The following is a 16368-nucleotide window of genomic DNA, read 5'->3' on the forward strand; positions in this document are numbered from 1 at the left end:
TAAAAGTCTACAATTCCCTTGATAATCAAATTAAGTTTGATTATCAAGCGTAGCATAATTTAAAATAAAACTTTTATTTTTCTCACTAACTGACAACTAAAATAACATGTATTCTTTCATTTAAATAAATAAGAATTCAGGAAATATCTGGATGATGCCCTCTGCAGACAGGGACCAGTAGTGCATTTATCTGTAAAAAATAAAAACTAGTTTCACTTTCCAAACGTCACCCAAAGACAGGCCATCAGGAGGACCAGGAGGTTTCCCGATGGCCTGGCAATTTTCTTTTTTTTGTATGTATTGTGAACGCAACGCTGCGCAAATGTGGGTCTGCCTCACACAAGGTGACTGTCTGACTCTACATGATGTGGGGGGCCGTCCCTCCCTACAGGCTGATCACGCAGACTGCGTGGGGCCTCATCTTGCGAAGGGAGCCTCAACAGAGCCGCTAATGCGGCGCACCTATGCGGCGCATAGTGGGGCATAAAAATATGTTTTACGCAACACACTCTCACTCAATAATCGTCCAGGAACGACGTTTGGTCAGGGTCCCGTGGCGTGCAGTTGTGACGCTCCTAGGCTCCTTCAGCTTCATAAAGGGACGCAAATAGCTTTCAACTGATTGCAATGTATTCCCATCTGCGGCGGGATTTGACGCTCATGGAAGCACCGCATTCGTTTGTGTCGGCTGCCCTTAAAGGCAATGTGAGCGTCCATTCCCATTGGATAACGGAGAATTGTACACCCGGAAGTACACTGTAAAATGTTTGGCTGTAAAATTACAGTAAATTACTGGCTACTAGTTGCATGGATTTCACAGTAATTTACTGTAAATATTTCAGAGTAATTTATTGTAAATATTTCACAGTAATTTACTGTATATATTTTACAGTAAATTAGAATAAAAGTACAACTAAATACTGTGACTTTACAGTTACCATGCCCATGGAATTACTGTGATATAGCAGTACAGAGATGTGGTATTATGGTACCTTGCTGTACATACATTTCAGTAATTACCTGTATGTCCACACTATTACTGTAGAAGTAATGCAACACAATAGCCAGTAATTTACTGTAAATATACAAATCTAAATAATACGTTCATATATTGTAAATTTGACTGGGATTGTACCATAATTACACAATTCAATCAGCTCAATCAACAAAGAAAAACAAAGAAAATACCCATTTTAACTTTGTTAATTTTTTTATTATTACGTTTATTCTGGTTTGTTTTGTGTTTGCATCTTTTATTTTTAATGTATTTATCTTTATTTTATCATTCTGTGTGCATGTGTGTATTATGAGACTGTTCTGAGCCCATAGAAGTGGCATGATTTTGTTCTCAGGAGGGGAATTTGAGAGTGTTACCCAGAATAAAACACAGTAAAAGTACTTCATTTTATTGTTGGTAGCAGTCAAACTAGGACTGAGTCAAACAGTGTCAGTTTTTGTAATAACTTATGGTAAAAATGATTTGTATCGCAAATAAAGCAGAAAAAACATGCATTATTTTACTCTTGTACTACCGTCAGTGCCACTTCTCGGCGATTACCGTAAAGACGCTATTAATCGCGCACTCAAAAATGAAGAGCTGCTCATTTGACCAAGCAAATGCGAGAGACGGCTGAGTTGACCGCAGTCGCATACAAAAGGGCCAGTGTCCAAATCATATGCATCGGGACAGGTTACGCGCAGGGAATGAGGCCTAATGCATGGTAAACAACGAAGGGAGACTTTCTAAATCACATTGTTTACTTTAGTGCCATAGTTTGGATGTGGAGCAGACGCGGTGTCTCTGGGTGTTTTGTGGCAGTGACTTTATCTGATGGAACCGATGGATTGGCTGGGGGATAATGAGCTCCTGCAGTTTTTCCGGCGAAATAAAACGGAAATGTCCTGCATGGAGAACCCGCAAACCTTTCTGCGACAGCTCCGGGACCACGACCTGGTGCTGGAGGAAAGATACCAGGTGAGGGGCTGGAGTGGAAACGCTGTTGTTATTACATTCTTCATACTAGGGATGCCAGCGATTATTCGATTATTCGAATATTCGTTACAGTCTCCATAATCGAACTTTTTTTTTTAATTCGATTTTATTTATATTTTTGTATTATTATTTATGTTTTTTTTTTTTTCCTGGCTTAGTTTCAACCAAAATATAGACTAATGCTAATAATAGTAATAGTATTAATAATTGTAAATGGCCATTGGTCACACCATCATTTTGTTTTACTGTAAACTTGGAGGAAGCCAGCAGTGCGTGCTGCGCTGCTACACCCCCCTCCCTCTCCGTCGCACGTGCGATTGATTTATTGGAGTGAGAACACAACTAAAGATGAACAAAGGAAAGAAGAGTTCCTCCTGGAACTACTTCAAACTGACAAGTGCAAATGAGGTCAAATGCTAGAGTTCTGGCATCCCTGCTACTTCATAAACACTTCCTGTTTGAATGAAATGCCCAATATGGTCTAGCTGCGGCCGCGGACACTACACGACACGCCCACCTGACAAGACACTACGGTGGCTGAGAGGCACTACCGTTAAAAGCGAATTGACGACACTACACGACAAGAGGAGAGGTTTTGGGGTTTGGGAGGGAGGAAGGAAGGAAGATTAGGATTAGGTAAAAAGGTAGGGAGTGGTTAGGGTTAGGATGGGGGGGAAGGGAAGGGTTAGATTGAAGGGAGGGAAGAGAACTGCTACCCGGGAAACAGGATGCAACGCGTCATCTGTGAAGCTCCGCCCACGTTGAGCTCCCGCCCACATCGAGCTCATTAGGCGCTTTCACACCGCAGTAATTTTCCCACAAAGGTTCATCAGAACTCTTTAGTTCTGATGAACTAAGTACAGATCGCGTTCACACCGGAATAAGTCCCTGGGGGTGGATTAGGCAAATGAAGCCGCTGATGTCACTTGTTCTTCTTCTGCTTTGGGTTTACTGGCAGGCCACAAACAACTTCACGGCGTATACTGCCGCCCAAAATCCCCGGAGTTGGGGACTGGCTTCAGTAGAAGCTGCTGGGACTCCCAGCAAGGGCGCCGGAAGCAGGGGGGCCAGGGGGCCATTGGCCCCCCCACTTTTCAGCCCTGCCCCACATTTTCGCAGCAGCAGATGCCGCGGAAAACTGTACAAATCCCGTTTCAATAATTCCCCTCTACTCTAAAGTCGCATCTAAAACGCGATCTGATCTAGCTGTGTACATTTTGTTATTTTTGATTGTTATATTCAGTCTCACTAGCTTCAGGCATGTTTGAAGCTTGTAAAGGGAAGATGACAGCTCTCACTCGCCACTCTGCTGTTCCTCAGCGCCGCTCCCCCTCCCTCCCGCTGAAATTATGAATGTAAGGTGTATAGTAATCATAGATAACACGGCAGGGTCCGTTACAGTTTGTTTTTATCTGATTTCAAATAAGCAAAGTCTTGGCTTTCAGTACATTAAACTTGTTTCGGCAAATTCAGATGATATAGGCCTACAACTTTGAAGCTTGTAACGGAATAATTACAAGCGGAGAACGGAGTAATTTAACGTCACTGCAGGCATAACAACAGCCGGTGTTTCTCGTGAGTCTTTTCCCCGGGAAACAAACACAATACACACAAACACAAAAATACACAAACACACACGTATATACACGCGGCGCGGAACACTGTACAAATCCCATTTCAATAATTCCCCTCTACTCTAAAGTCGCATCTAAAACGCGATCTGATCTAGCTGTGTATATTTTGTTATTTTGTATTGTTATATACAGGACTGTCTCAGAAAATTAGAATATTGTGATAAAGTTCTTTATTTTCTGTAATGCAATTAAAAAAACAAAAATGTCATACATTCTGGATTCATTACAAATCAACTGAAATATTGCAAGCCTTTTATTATTTTAATATTGCTGATTATGGCATACAGCTTAAGAAAACTCAAATATCCTATCTCTAAATATTAGAATATCATGAAAAAGTATACTAGTAGGGTGTTCAACGAATCACTTGAATCGTCTAATTAACTCGAAACACCTGCAAGGGTTTCCTGAGCCTTGAAAAACACTCAGCTTGGTTCAGTAAACTAAATCACAAGTATGAGGAAGACTGCTGATCTGACTGCTGTCCAGAGGACCGTCATTGACACCCTCCATCAGGAGGGTAAGACACAAAAAGAAATTTCTCAAAGAGCAAGCTGTTCACAGAGTGCAGTTTCAAAGCACATCCACAAAAAGTCTGTTGGAAGGGGGAAATGTGGCAGGAAACGCTGCACAACCAAAAGAGATGACTGCAGCCTTAACAGCATTGTGAAGAAGAGTCGCTTCCAGAATTTGGGGGAGCTTCAAAGACAGTGGACTGAAGCTGGAGTCCAGGTATCAAAAGTCACTGTTCACAGACGTGTCCGGGAAATGGGCTACAATAGCCGTATTCCCATGGTCAAGCCACTTCTGAACTCAAGACAACGGAAGAGGCGTCTGACTTGGGCTAAGGAAAAGAAGCACTGGACAGTTGCACAGTGGTCCAAAGTCCTCTTTTCAGACGAAAGCAAGTTTTGTATTTCATTTGGAAGTCAAGGCGCCAGAGTCTGGAGAAAGGCTGGAGAGGAGCAAAATCCAAGTTGCTTGAAATCCAGTGTGAAGTTCCCACAGTCAGCGATGGTTTGGGGAGCCATGTCAGCTGCTGGTGTTGGTCCACTGTGTTTCATCAAGCCCAGAGTAAATGCAGCTGTGTACCAAGAGATTTTAGAGCACTACATGCTTCCGTCTGCTGAAAAGCTCTATGGAGATGAGGAATTCATTTTCCAGCATGATCTGGCACCTGCCCACAGTGCCAAAACCACCAGTAACTGGTGTACTGACCATGGCATTACTGTCCTCGATTGGCCTGCAAATTCCCCTGAGCTGAACCCCATAGAGAATATGTGGGGTATTGTGAAGAAGAAGCTGAAAGACACCAGACCCAACAATGCTAATGAGCTAAAGGCCGCTATTGAAGCATCCTGGGCATCCATAACACCTCAGCAATGCCACAGGCTGATTGCCTCCATGCCACGCCGCATTGATGCAGTAATCCGTGCAAAAGGATTCCCAACCAAGTACTGAGTGCATTAATGGACATTTTCAAATGTTTGATTGTGTTTTGCTGTTATAAATCTTTTTTTTTTACTTGGTCTGAGGAACTATTCAAATTTTTTGAGATAGGATTTTTGAGTTTTCTTAAGCTGTATGCCATAATCAGCAATATTAAAATAATAAAAGGCTTGCAATATTTCAGTTGATTTGTAATGAATCCAGAATGTATGACATTTTTGTTTTTTTAATTGCATTACATAAAATAAAGAACTTTATCACAATATTCTAATTTTCTGAGACAGTCCTGTATATTCAATCTCATTAGCTACACGCATTTTTTAAGCTTGTAAAGGGAAGACCACAGCTCGCCTCTCACTGGCCACTCTGCTCTTCCGCAGCGCCGCTCCCCCTCCCTCCCGCTGAAATTATGAATGTAAGGCATAGTAATCATAGATAACACGGCAGGGTCCGTTATAGTTCGTTTTCATCTGATTTCAAATAAACAAAGTCTTGGCTTTCAGAATATTAAACTTGTTTCGGCAAATGCAGATGATAAATACAGGTTTGAAGTTTGTAATGGCATAATTACAAGCGGAGAACTGAGTAATTTAACGTCACAACAGGCATAACAACAGCCGGTGTTTCCCGTGAGTGCAGTAATCCAAACGAAAATATCTTCCCTCCGTAGTATTTTTGATCATTTGCTCCGCTAATAATCAATCAGATCGATGGATTCCAGAGAAGAGAAACACTTTAAAGGCCTTTTTCTCAAAACGATGACTCTGTAACAGTCATTATATAATGTGACATATTTTGCTTAATATTTGGAGTACAAAAACAATCCTGATCTCATTAGAAAGCTAGGAATCAAAATGTGTCTTCGGGTCAATGCGAACGATTTCGATGGAGCAGGTCACTTTGCATTAGGTAAAATAAAGCAGGCAGACATAACAGGAAGAATATGTACATTTTAACCCAATCAAATAGGACATTGTCACACCATTCAAATGTATCCATGTAAATTACAACCAATAAAAAAAGCTTAGATTTGTTTATTTGTTACGTTGTTTACTTTATTTGTTACGTTGTTCTGCTGTGTGTGTCAGCCGTTAACCTAGAGATATAAAGAATATATACACTTGCAAACATGTCAGAAGAACCAGCGCAGAAGAAAACTAAATACGGTCAATCTAAACTTAAATTTAACAACTGGAAGGTCACATCCCTGACTACCACATCTCCGGAGGCTGGACCTTCTTCAAACAGCGAAGCCAGATGAACCCAAAAGCAGCAGCTCTAGTCTGCGGCCGCAGAAACTGTCAAAACCGCCGCCGACCCCACCGCCGCCATTGTTGAACCGAAACAGGCTGGTTCCAACTGCATGGAGGTTTGCTGTCGGGACATTGAGGCGGTTAAAGCTGTACAGCTAACTATCAGAAAAAAGGAGACCGCTAGTAGATTATTTGGGCAAAGAGAAGGTACTTCAACGCAGAATGGTACAAAAACAGAGTGGTTAATTCTTTGCAAAACCACTAAACGATAGTGATAAATTGCGATGTTAACAACCTCATGATAACCTCATTTTTTTTTTACTTAGGATCATACCTGTGTTTAGTCTAGAAAAAGGTGAATGTGTGCATTTTATTATAAAATTGTGTATATTTACAGACTGTTGCAAACACTAAGAAGCTTATAAACATCAGGTTTAAAACTAAGAGCTTTACAAAAAAGTAACACAATTAAAGATGTTTGGAGTTTTATTTGAGTTATTCATTTACATTTTTTTGTCAAAGAGATGCTGATTTGAAACCGTTGTAGCCGTTACGGCATTTCCTGTTTCTGCCGGAGAGAGGGGAGTTTGTCCCAAAGCTTGCCGCTGTATTTACTCCCTCCATCTGACAGGAGGGAGCCTCATGTGTCACTCCACGGAGTTCACTCCGTCACGGAGGGGGAGTGTCTAGGGCGTAGTTTGGGATTGGGCCATACACACGCACTTTTTTTGGCCCCCCCAATTCTAAAATGAATCCGGCGCGCCTGACTCCCAGCAGCTTCTACTGAAGCCTTCCGAGTAAATCGCCAGAACGCCGACACCTCCTCATCTCCACCGCTCCCATGTTTTATTTTGTGTTGCCATAAGTTAGTCTCTCTGCATTTCTGCGCTGGGCTAATGAGGATGCTAATAATGCTAATGCGAGGATAATAAAATGGTGGCTTCACAACACTTTCTTTGAGTTTTACGGGGCGTGGTTTGCAATCCGCCCAGCCAATCAGAAATATAGCTCTTTTCTCACACGAGAGCCGCATGAGAATCCCTGCTCTCTAGCAGGGACGGAAAAGGGGGTAAAAAGGTTCTCATGAACTAATTTTAGTTCCGGCTCTTTTTGGTGTGAACGCGACATTTCGGAACTCTATCGGAACTAAAGTGGGAAAAGTACTCCGGTGTAAACGCGGCTATTGAGGCACTGCAGTGAGGGGCTTCTCGTCCGCGCTCGCATCCATGGGCTAGACCCTTCTCAGCCACCGTAGTGTCGTGTCAGGTGGGCGTGTCGTGTAGTGTACTGTACTGTCCGCGGTCCGCGGCCGCAGCTAGACCTTTCTCGAAATGCCTGCTGCTACTCTTTTCTCCACAAACATTTTGAAACGTCCAGTGGTGAGGCATGTGACATAAAAGCGCCAAAACTGCAGTTCGTCAAATAGCCACTTGTAGCTGGTTTCAATATCTAATTCCACTACTTTTTAACTCAGATTGCGCCCACACTCAAAGTCTACACTTTACAAACAACATAAAAGAACCATATTTATAACAATTACTTTATTTTAAATGATGTAGGCCCAGTGGCGACTAGTCATTAGGGGCAGGCACAGGCCCACCTAGTGTCAGCAGAAAGTATTACAAATAATGATTACAACAAAATACAAAAAATAAATATATAAAATATATTTTAAGATCATGTTTAATCATCTGATTCGTCTGTACATTGCTGTTTTAGTCTGTGTTCTTCTAATTAGTGTCTACTTTGTGTTTGCCCATTGAGCTGTTTAGAGCCATGTGGGATAAAACACAATCATGCCCCTCCCTCTCACTGTCTAAGTGAACGGTGACAGTAAAAACTACACTGCGCATGCTCAGAGTATTGTCCTATTTAATGTGTGTGGCAACAAAATAATGACCATAGGGGCACTGAGCTGCCATCCCCACCATACGTCATCTCACATAATTCAGAGCTGATTGGCTGTAAGTACCTGTGCCGCGAAAAGTGTGGTGTGTGTGAAGAGGAGGAGAGAGACGCGTCCTAAAACCCGGAAGTAAGCTGCGCATGGGTTCCCTCCACAAAAAAGCAATGAGATTTTTCCATAGGATTTTAGAAAATAGCTCAAAATAAGATCTGTGCGCATGTTTTGTTCAGCCGGATAATATCCACATGTCTACCCTACTTTTATAATTTTCGAATCATAAATCTAATCGATAGATTTATGGTACACTTTTTATACTACAAGTAGATAAGGAGGACTTTTACAAAAAAGTAATAGAGATTTTTGTCCAGAGGGATAGGCAAATCATATTCAAGTTTTTTCAACATCTACCGAGGGCCGTACAAATGATTGACATCTGCTTAAAAAACCCATTCATTTGGCCTTTCTTTCATGCTGTGCAAAGAAAAAGCAACCTCTTAATCCAGATATCTTACCATGACTCGCGCGTGCATTCACGTGCACGGTTGTGGCATCACCACCAAAACAGAAAGATATGGACACAAGATGTGTGCAAATGTATTTAGTTTCTTATCCATGTGGGCATTATTAAAAGCATCAATCTGGTGCACTTTGAGAGCGAAATTAAGAGATCTATGGATACATCTCTCAACACCCATATGAAACAGAACTGTAAGCAGTTTTCTTTTTCTTTATGGGTATTTTACAAATCACTCCCCTTTCAAACTGTAACTTTTTTTTACTGGCATATAGTATTTTATACCTGTTTACTTTATTCTCTTATTTTTTTATAACTATAACGGTCATATAAAGATGTGCCTTTACCTCACTGGTTGGAGTAAAAGCTTCTTATATTCGTTAGCATAGCTAGCTAACCAGATGCTAATAACAACAAAGTTATTGACTGTATGATCAATATGACAGATGACCAGATTGCCAATGGGCTTACAACTAAAGACACAGCCACGCAACAACTGCAGCATGTGTACGGCTCCTTATGGGTACTACAATATTCGGAAGTGCTGGAGTGGCGTTCTGGTGCTCTCCGTCGGAACTGCAACCCTGTCAGACGAGACATATACCACGTGATGACACGTTAGGCTCATGTCGTGTTGTGTTCAAGGACCCTGACCTTGGCCAGGAAAAACAGGCACTCGTTTGTTTAATTTTTTTGCGGTCTAGATTTCTTTAATTTGTTTCTTTTTTGCGCGTGTTTATAAATTACCTCGAGAGCCGTACCAAATGGTCTCGCGGGCCGTATACGGCCCGGGGGCTGGAGGTTCCCCACCCTTGATGTAAACGGTCTGCAAAGTCACAAACCCTCAAAGTACACCCTGTAGCGAGTAAAACTCTAACACAGAAAAGACCTGTCTATGCTGCCCCAGAACGCCTCGTTGGAGATTTCTCTTTTTCTTCCTGGTACTAAGTGACGTAACGACGACCCAAAGGGACCCATTGGTCCAAATGGACCAATCCGTGGAGCCGTTACGTTACGTCCGCGGAGCCGTTACGTTAAGTCTGTGGATTGGTCCAGAGTTTGTGTGTGAGCACACACACAAACTCCCAGCCAGGCTGTGGATGTGTGTGTGCGGGCTGGTTTCGGGCTGGGTTTCGCAATTAAACCATGACAGTGATCAGCAGTATGAACTAGAGAATGCAATTCCGGAAGAAATTGCTAGTGGGAATGCTTTATGCTGAAAAGCTGACGCTAAACTGCTATGCTGAAATGTAATGTGTAAGAAGAAAGTGAAGAATTTAGATTGAAATGATACATGAACACTGGGGGCTTGAGTGTGTGATGAGAGAAGAAAAGAAAGTAAAAAGGCTTGGAAAAGCAGCAGAATACTTGAACTGCAAACCTTTGAACTAACTTGATGGTGAATGATCGGTCGCCATGTCAACAGCATTTGATGACATCCCATAATTTGCTTAGATGCGTTGATGGAGCATTGTGTTGCCATGGCAACAGCATTTGAAGAAATCTCAAAACTGTCCGGTAGATGTCTTCACGGCTGGACTGTTAGCACACATGTGAAGTTTGAGCACTTTTTGAAATTTTTCATAGGAGTTATAGCGACATCGTCTTTTATGGCGAGGGATGCGTTTCCATGGAAACGGCATATGATGACACCCCATAACCCATAATTGACGTAGAGCTATTGAGGGCAGACCATTAACCATTATCAGAAGTTTGCTGCTCTGAGCATGTCAGTTGGAGTTATGACATCATCGTCTTCCATGACACAGCTGTTTATATTTGAGCTAACGACGTGTCCAGAGATCAAAGGTTTCCATGGTGATCAAATAAATGTGGCATAGGCTCAAATTTGTTGAACAAAACATTTGTAACATGTCCAGGGGTGAACTTAGTGGCATGAACTCAAATGCACAACTCAGATTCAGACTCAGGTAGTATTCAAAAATAAAGAAGCAGCCGGTTGGTGTCGATAGTGTAACTCACACTGTACGATGAACGGTCGGCAGCCTTCCGAGTCCCCGGAAAACTTTTCGGGTGAAGCCAGACGCATGGACGGGATGTGCGGCCCAGTCGCCGGGTTGGGGTCGGATCCGGTCGCCGCTGGGACCGGAGGAGTCGTGGGAGGAGAAGCAGCCTGCAGGTGCGTGAGCACACGCTGGACCTCAGCTGCCAGCAGATTCACCTGGGTTGTCACCGATGATTGTATTTCTGCCTGGCTGGTGGTTAGGTGCTGCACTCTGTGCTGTATGGCGGCCATCTGCTCTTCTTGTTGCCCAAGACGTTGGCCCTGAGAGCGGATGGCGTTCTTTAGCTGGTCTGAGTCGGCTGAGTTCATTTGAATGGCCAGTTCGTACTGTCAAGGGGTGAACTTAGTGGCATGAACTCAAATGCACAACTCAGACTCAGGTGGTATTCAAGAAAAAATACTTTACTGGTTTTATCACAGTAACAAGACAAGGAAACACATGACGATGTGATGTGAGATGTGAGACTGGGTTGGAGAATTGCACAGGGGAAAATAACCTATATGCCACAATTTTAGATGCGGATTTTATTAAACTAATACGTTTGCGCTGTGGACCAACACTATATATTGACGGGGTAGGGGGTAGCAATAAAGATAACACCATTAAACAGTTATACAACATAACAGAAATAATATCGATAGCAGCGTCCCTAGCAACCACCTTGGTAACAATGAAAACGTTGTATGGACACACTTTCCTGAAGTAATCTTCGTAATAACTAGCAAACTAAAGATCATGTGCATCCACTGCACACACAATCTGAAATAACAACTCATATTTTTCGCATCAAATGACATCAAAACGCATTTTAATGGCCAAACTAACTTTAAAATAGGCATTTTCCACCTAGAATAAAACGAAGGTCGGCCATGTTTTTTTTTTCTGCGGGGAGAAATGTGAAGATCACGTGACATAGACGCCAGCCATTGGAATGAATGGTGAAAAATATCGTAGGGATCCTACAATTTCAGAAGCGTTTTTGTAGAAATACTACGTCCCAAGTTGTGGACCAACGTAGTTATTACTCGTTTTTTTTTAGACTGGGTTGGGATATTACATGTCACTGCATGCATGCACGGAGCACCCGTAGCAAGGAGATCATCAGCATTCTGTCTTGTATTACTTAAAACATTTTTTTTTGTTTGCGGGAGCGAGTCGGCTCCCGTCGTTCACTTAAAAGAGTTTGCGACACATCACTACAAATAACCCCAACCCCTGCTTTAATCGAAATGTTAAAGAACATTGTGATCAGATGACCAAGAAATATATCCTGGTATTGTAAAACAAGTTCACCGCACCAAAGTATATTTATTTTTGGTTTATATTTTAGGTTTCACAACTTTTGTAATATACACGTAAAAGAACATATCTAGGTTGTGATCTTCAATCTAGGCTCTTTGGATGCTGAAAATGATCAAACAAAAATGTGTTTTGGCTCAATCTGATTCTGCGCTCTGAGGCTATTGTGCAGTTATTGAACCGCTTATTTTCTCCTTTTGTTTGTGTGTCTGTAGAAGGTGAGTCACATGCAGAGTATTAAAAACATAAGGAAAGGTCTCTATGAGATTCTGGACTGGTTGGAGAGGAAGCAACCACAGGACATCAGAGCGTTCTGGAGCTGTGTCTTCAAGGACACCATCTTGAACGAGTACCCCACCCTGCGACTGCTGAGAAACGACCTCATGAACGGTCAGACAAAGTCTTTATTTTGGTCATTAGTGTGTTAATGATTAAGATTCTGTTCACCATGTTCCTGTTCTCTTTGGAAATTTAAATCGGAATCACTGATCTCACTTTGTGGCTCAACACTAACGCCTAATAACACTGTTTACTATATTTTAGGATTGATAGGGTTAGCGAACTAGCATACCTGTTTAACCGGTGAGCTGAAAGTAAATTGACTAACTTGAAAAATATGGATACACGCAATTTTTCTTATAAAGTAAGGAAAAAACAAGTTGAAATAGTTGGCCATTGATAGTAATAACGTAAAAGAGTTCTGCATAAACCATGGTCAAAGTAATGACCATGGATTAAACCATTGTTGAAGTTGATAGCTAGAACAATAAATACACCATTGTTCAAATAGTTAGCTAAACAAATGAATACCTAGTTATAAGTTGACATCATTATTGGCGAAATCTGCTTAGGCCACACTATGACAATGAAGTTAGGAAGGAATCTTTCCGTTATTAACTATATCAATGGCGGTTAATTGGAATTGCAGGAACTTTCCAATCCGACATAAAGCAGTCTGTGAGGGCGGAAACAGAGAAGGCACATGAAGGGAAAAGGAAAGCTGTTTCAGAAGATGAGAAGGAAGTGGAAAAGCAAGAGAGCTCTGTTAAAAAGAAGAGAAAACTGAAAAATAAGGACGTGTGTGACGAAGAAGAGGAGCAGCCAGGTCCGTCGTCTCGGGTGACTCCGAGGAAAAGGCCTGAGAAAATACACTTCTGTAAGTCACCTCCCACTTCTGCTTCCATTTGTAAACATGACTGTATATTACTCAAAGTTCCCCTGCTGAAAAGTAACTTGTAAAGTAAATTCTTTCTTCTTTGTTTTTATTTTCCAGCCTCTCCCCTGAAGAAGGGAGAGAAGAACGACATTTGGACCTGGGACCTCTACAAGTCCCAGCTGCCGGTGACCTGTGGAGAGAAGGAGGGGATACTCAGCAGAAAAAGACTGGCTGATGGTGAGCAGAATATAAATAACTGAAGTATGGGATCATGAAAAAAAATGTATCATCATTGTCTACTCCAATATGGAAATCAAGTAAATTAGGACCAGATTTAGAGATTATTAATCACAATGTCATTTCTGATATATAGTGAAACTTCTCCAATCTTATTCTGACCGGAGAAAGATAGTGACATACTTTATATTGTTCATCACATTTGTATCAGACTTTATTAAGCATGTAATATGTGTGATAACGTATTCTCAAAAGAAAAGGGGAGATTTATTCCAGATTTCGCTATGAGCAAATATTCTCCTGCAGTGCAAACTGATATGATTTTCATGACACTGTACTATGTGTGTGAGACCATTAACAATGTCCAATTGTAACCATTGCTACTACATTTTTGTTTGTTGGACTTTTTTTGTGTTCTTCTGTAACATAGTGACAGCAATCTGTATCATTCATGCTCCAAGTGTTTGCGCTCCATTACATTGTAAGTGATAGCCTAAGGGGCGGGCCATTTCTAAGCATTTGACCAATCACAACGGAGCCGGCCAGCTAACCAATCAGAGCAGACTGTGCTCTGATTTCAGACCGAGGGTGAAAAGAGGTAGGCACACACAGGCAGTGTGAGAAAAATAAAGAGCTTTTTGAACATTGAGCATGGAGACATGTCACAGTACAGGCAGAAGGTACTAATATGAACCTGAAAATGTACATAATATGTCCCCTTTAAAAAACTTAAATCACCGTCAATTTAATATCGGCAAGACTGGTTGTTCAATATGCAGTTTTGTGACATTGGGAAGTTAGATTTAGCTGGAAGGATTTTCCAATGCTTGATAAATATTGATTGACATTAACCCATCCTCAATACTTTATTCTGTTTCAGGGGACAAGTGCATCGCTGTTGGGAGACAGTGGTTTTCTCCGGGTGAATTTGAGAGGTTTGCGGGCAAGGACAGCTCCAAGAACTGGAAGATGACCATTAAATGTTTGGACACCACTCTGGGAAAACTTATACAGGTTTGTTAAACTTGAATTTGACAGCTTGAATTTCTTTACTATTGGAAATGTTGCTACACCTTGTAAGATTTTGGGAACTTTACTGCAGGCGGATCATCTGAAGGCAGGAAACTACAGAGGAGGATGGAAATGGGTAATAACAAAAACTGATGTAAATACATCATACATGTGACATGTCTCCATGCTTAAATGTTCAAAAGCTCTTTATTTTTCTCAGACTGCCTGTGCTGCAGCACCTCTTTTCACCCTCTGTCTGAAACCAGAGCCCAGTCTGCTCTGATTGGTTAGCTGTCTGGCTCTGTTGTGAAAACAGTGATGTTTAATAATTTTCAGAGCAAATCTTCAGTTACAAAAATGTACCTGTAGCCAGGGAGGTAATGAGCTTTTGAGAGACCGAAGGACTTGTCAAGCTTGAACGTTGTTAACTATGTAAAACATAGACACTGTTTATTTTCAGGCAAATATCTTGAGGATCCACAAAGTGCGGTGTGATTGTAAAAAGTGCAAACCAGGAAGTAAGGATCTGGTAAGTTTGTTAATCAGTCAGTTTTATAAACAAGGAACCTTCTGTAGTGTAATTCTACTGAGATGTTTACATTTCTGTCTTGGCAGGATGATGTTAAAAACGATGACGAGTGTTTCATCTGTAAAACTGAAGAAGAAGAAGACGAGTTTGTGATGTGTGATACCTGCCCCCGCTCCTTCCATAAGAAATGCCACCTTCCTCATGTAGAGGACAACATCATAGGGTGAGCTTTGAATCAAAACAAAAGAACAAAAAAATGTGTTCCCCTTAAATCTGGATTAATACTTGATTCTGGTTGGCTGCAGGTTTTTCATTCTTTTCTTATAAAGGACACCTACCAAGTCGTTCAAGAGACATTGTTTTTCCACCAGTCTAAACTCATGGATGTATCTAAATGATAGCAATGTGACTTGCTTTGGCCTCGAAAACTGACATCCATAAAAAAATGTAGATTAAACTTGAACTGGAGAATACTACTTAATTCAATACATTGTATTGTAATGCAAGTCACCTAATCTACTTTATTTCGGTAAAAGCATCGCTGCCTTGGCAGAGACCCTGCTTTATTACATGTTAAACTAACTGCTCAACTTTATAAATCAGCTTATAAATGATCTACGCAAGTGTTATGTCACGTGGTTTCACTTATTTAAAGAGGGATCGATGTTGTATACTGTTGAAGATTGCTAATTGTCCGACCCAACATATATACCTTTATTATGTTTGTGTGTCAATGTGAGCAGCGATGGAAGCCAATGGATGTGTACGTTCTGTGTATACAAGGCCAATGAAAACCTTTACCCCAATGAGTCGGAAAGAGAAGCAGCCTTGTCTCGCACAATATCACAACGACTGCTGGTGAGCACACTGCGACTCAATCTCTCTTTTCATCGCTGTGTCGTGTTTTCCGTTAATCTCATCCCTCCCTTTTCTTACATCAACAGCATTGCCAATACCTCCTTCTGTGTCTGCGCAGTGCTGATAAGGATCAAATATTTGCTTCTAACCCATGTGGTGTAAGTGTTTTTTATTGTTATTCCAATATTGCTCCTATTAATGACAAATAATGCCAATGATTTAATTTAAAGCATATAATGTGTGCTTCATTATCTGGTTCTTGGAGGACTATCTTCTGGTCTTTTGTGAATCTGATAAATGTGTTGCAGACTGTTTAAAGAGGACTTATTCTGCTCATGTTCAGGTTCATATTTGTATTTAGTTTCTCTACTGTGACATGTTTCCAAGCTTTAATGTTCAAAGAGGTCTTTATTTTTCTCATACTGCCTGTGCTGCAGCACTTTGACGTGTCCCGCTCGTTAGCCTATCACTGCCTGAAACGCCGGAAGTCAATGGAGAAACT

General features: G+C 41.4%; 1 protein-coding gene across 1 annotated transcript; it reads left to right on the forward strand.

The window, feature by feature from the left end:
- The first annotated feature begins 1582 nt into the window (after window positions 1-1582).
- Window positions 1583-16362, forward strand: LOC307015676 (nuclear body protein SP140-like). Its single transcript, XM_079644453.1, has 10 exons — window positions 1583-1975; window positions 12291-12465; window positions 13004-13231; window positions 13349-13468; window positions 14349-14482; window positions 14571-14615; window positions 14940-15008; window positions 15095-15231; window positions 15752-15866; window positions 15953-16362. The coding sequence occupies exons 1-10, from the start codon at window positions 1832-1834 to the stop codon at window positions 16073-16075; spliced, it is 1290 nt and encodes a 429-aa protein (XP_079500579.1). The 5' UTR covers window positions 1583-1831; the 3' UTR covers window positions 16076-16362.
- Window positions 16363-16368: the final 6 nt, after the last annotated feature.

The sequence above is a fragment of the Notothenia rossii genome, assembly GCF_949606895.1.
Source record: "Notothenia rossii genome assembly, chromosome: 8".
NCBI classification, from domain to species: Eukaryota; Metazoa; Chordata; class Actinopteri; order Perciformes; family Nototheniidae; genus Notothenia; species Notothenia rossii.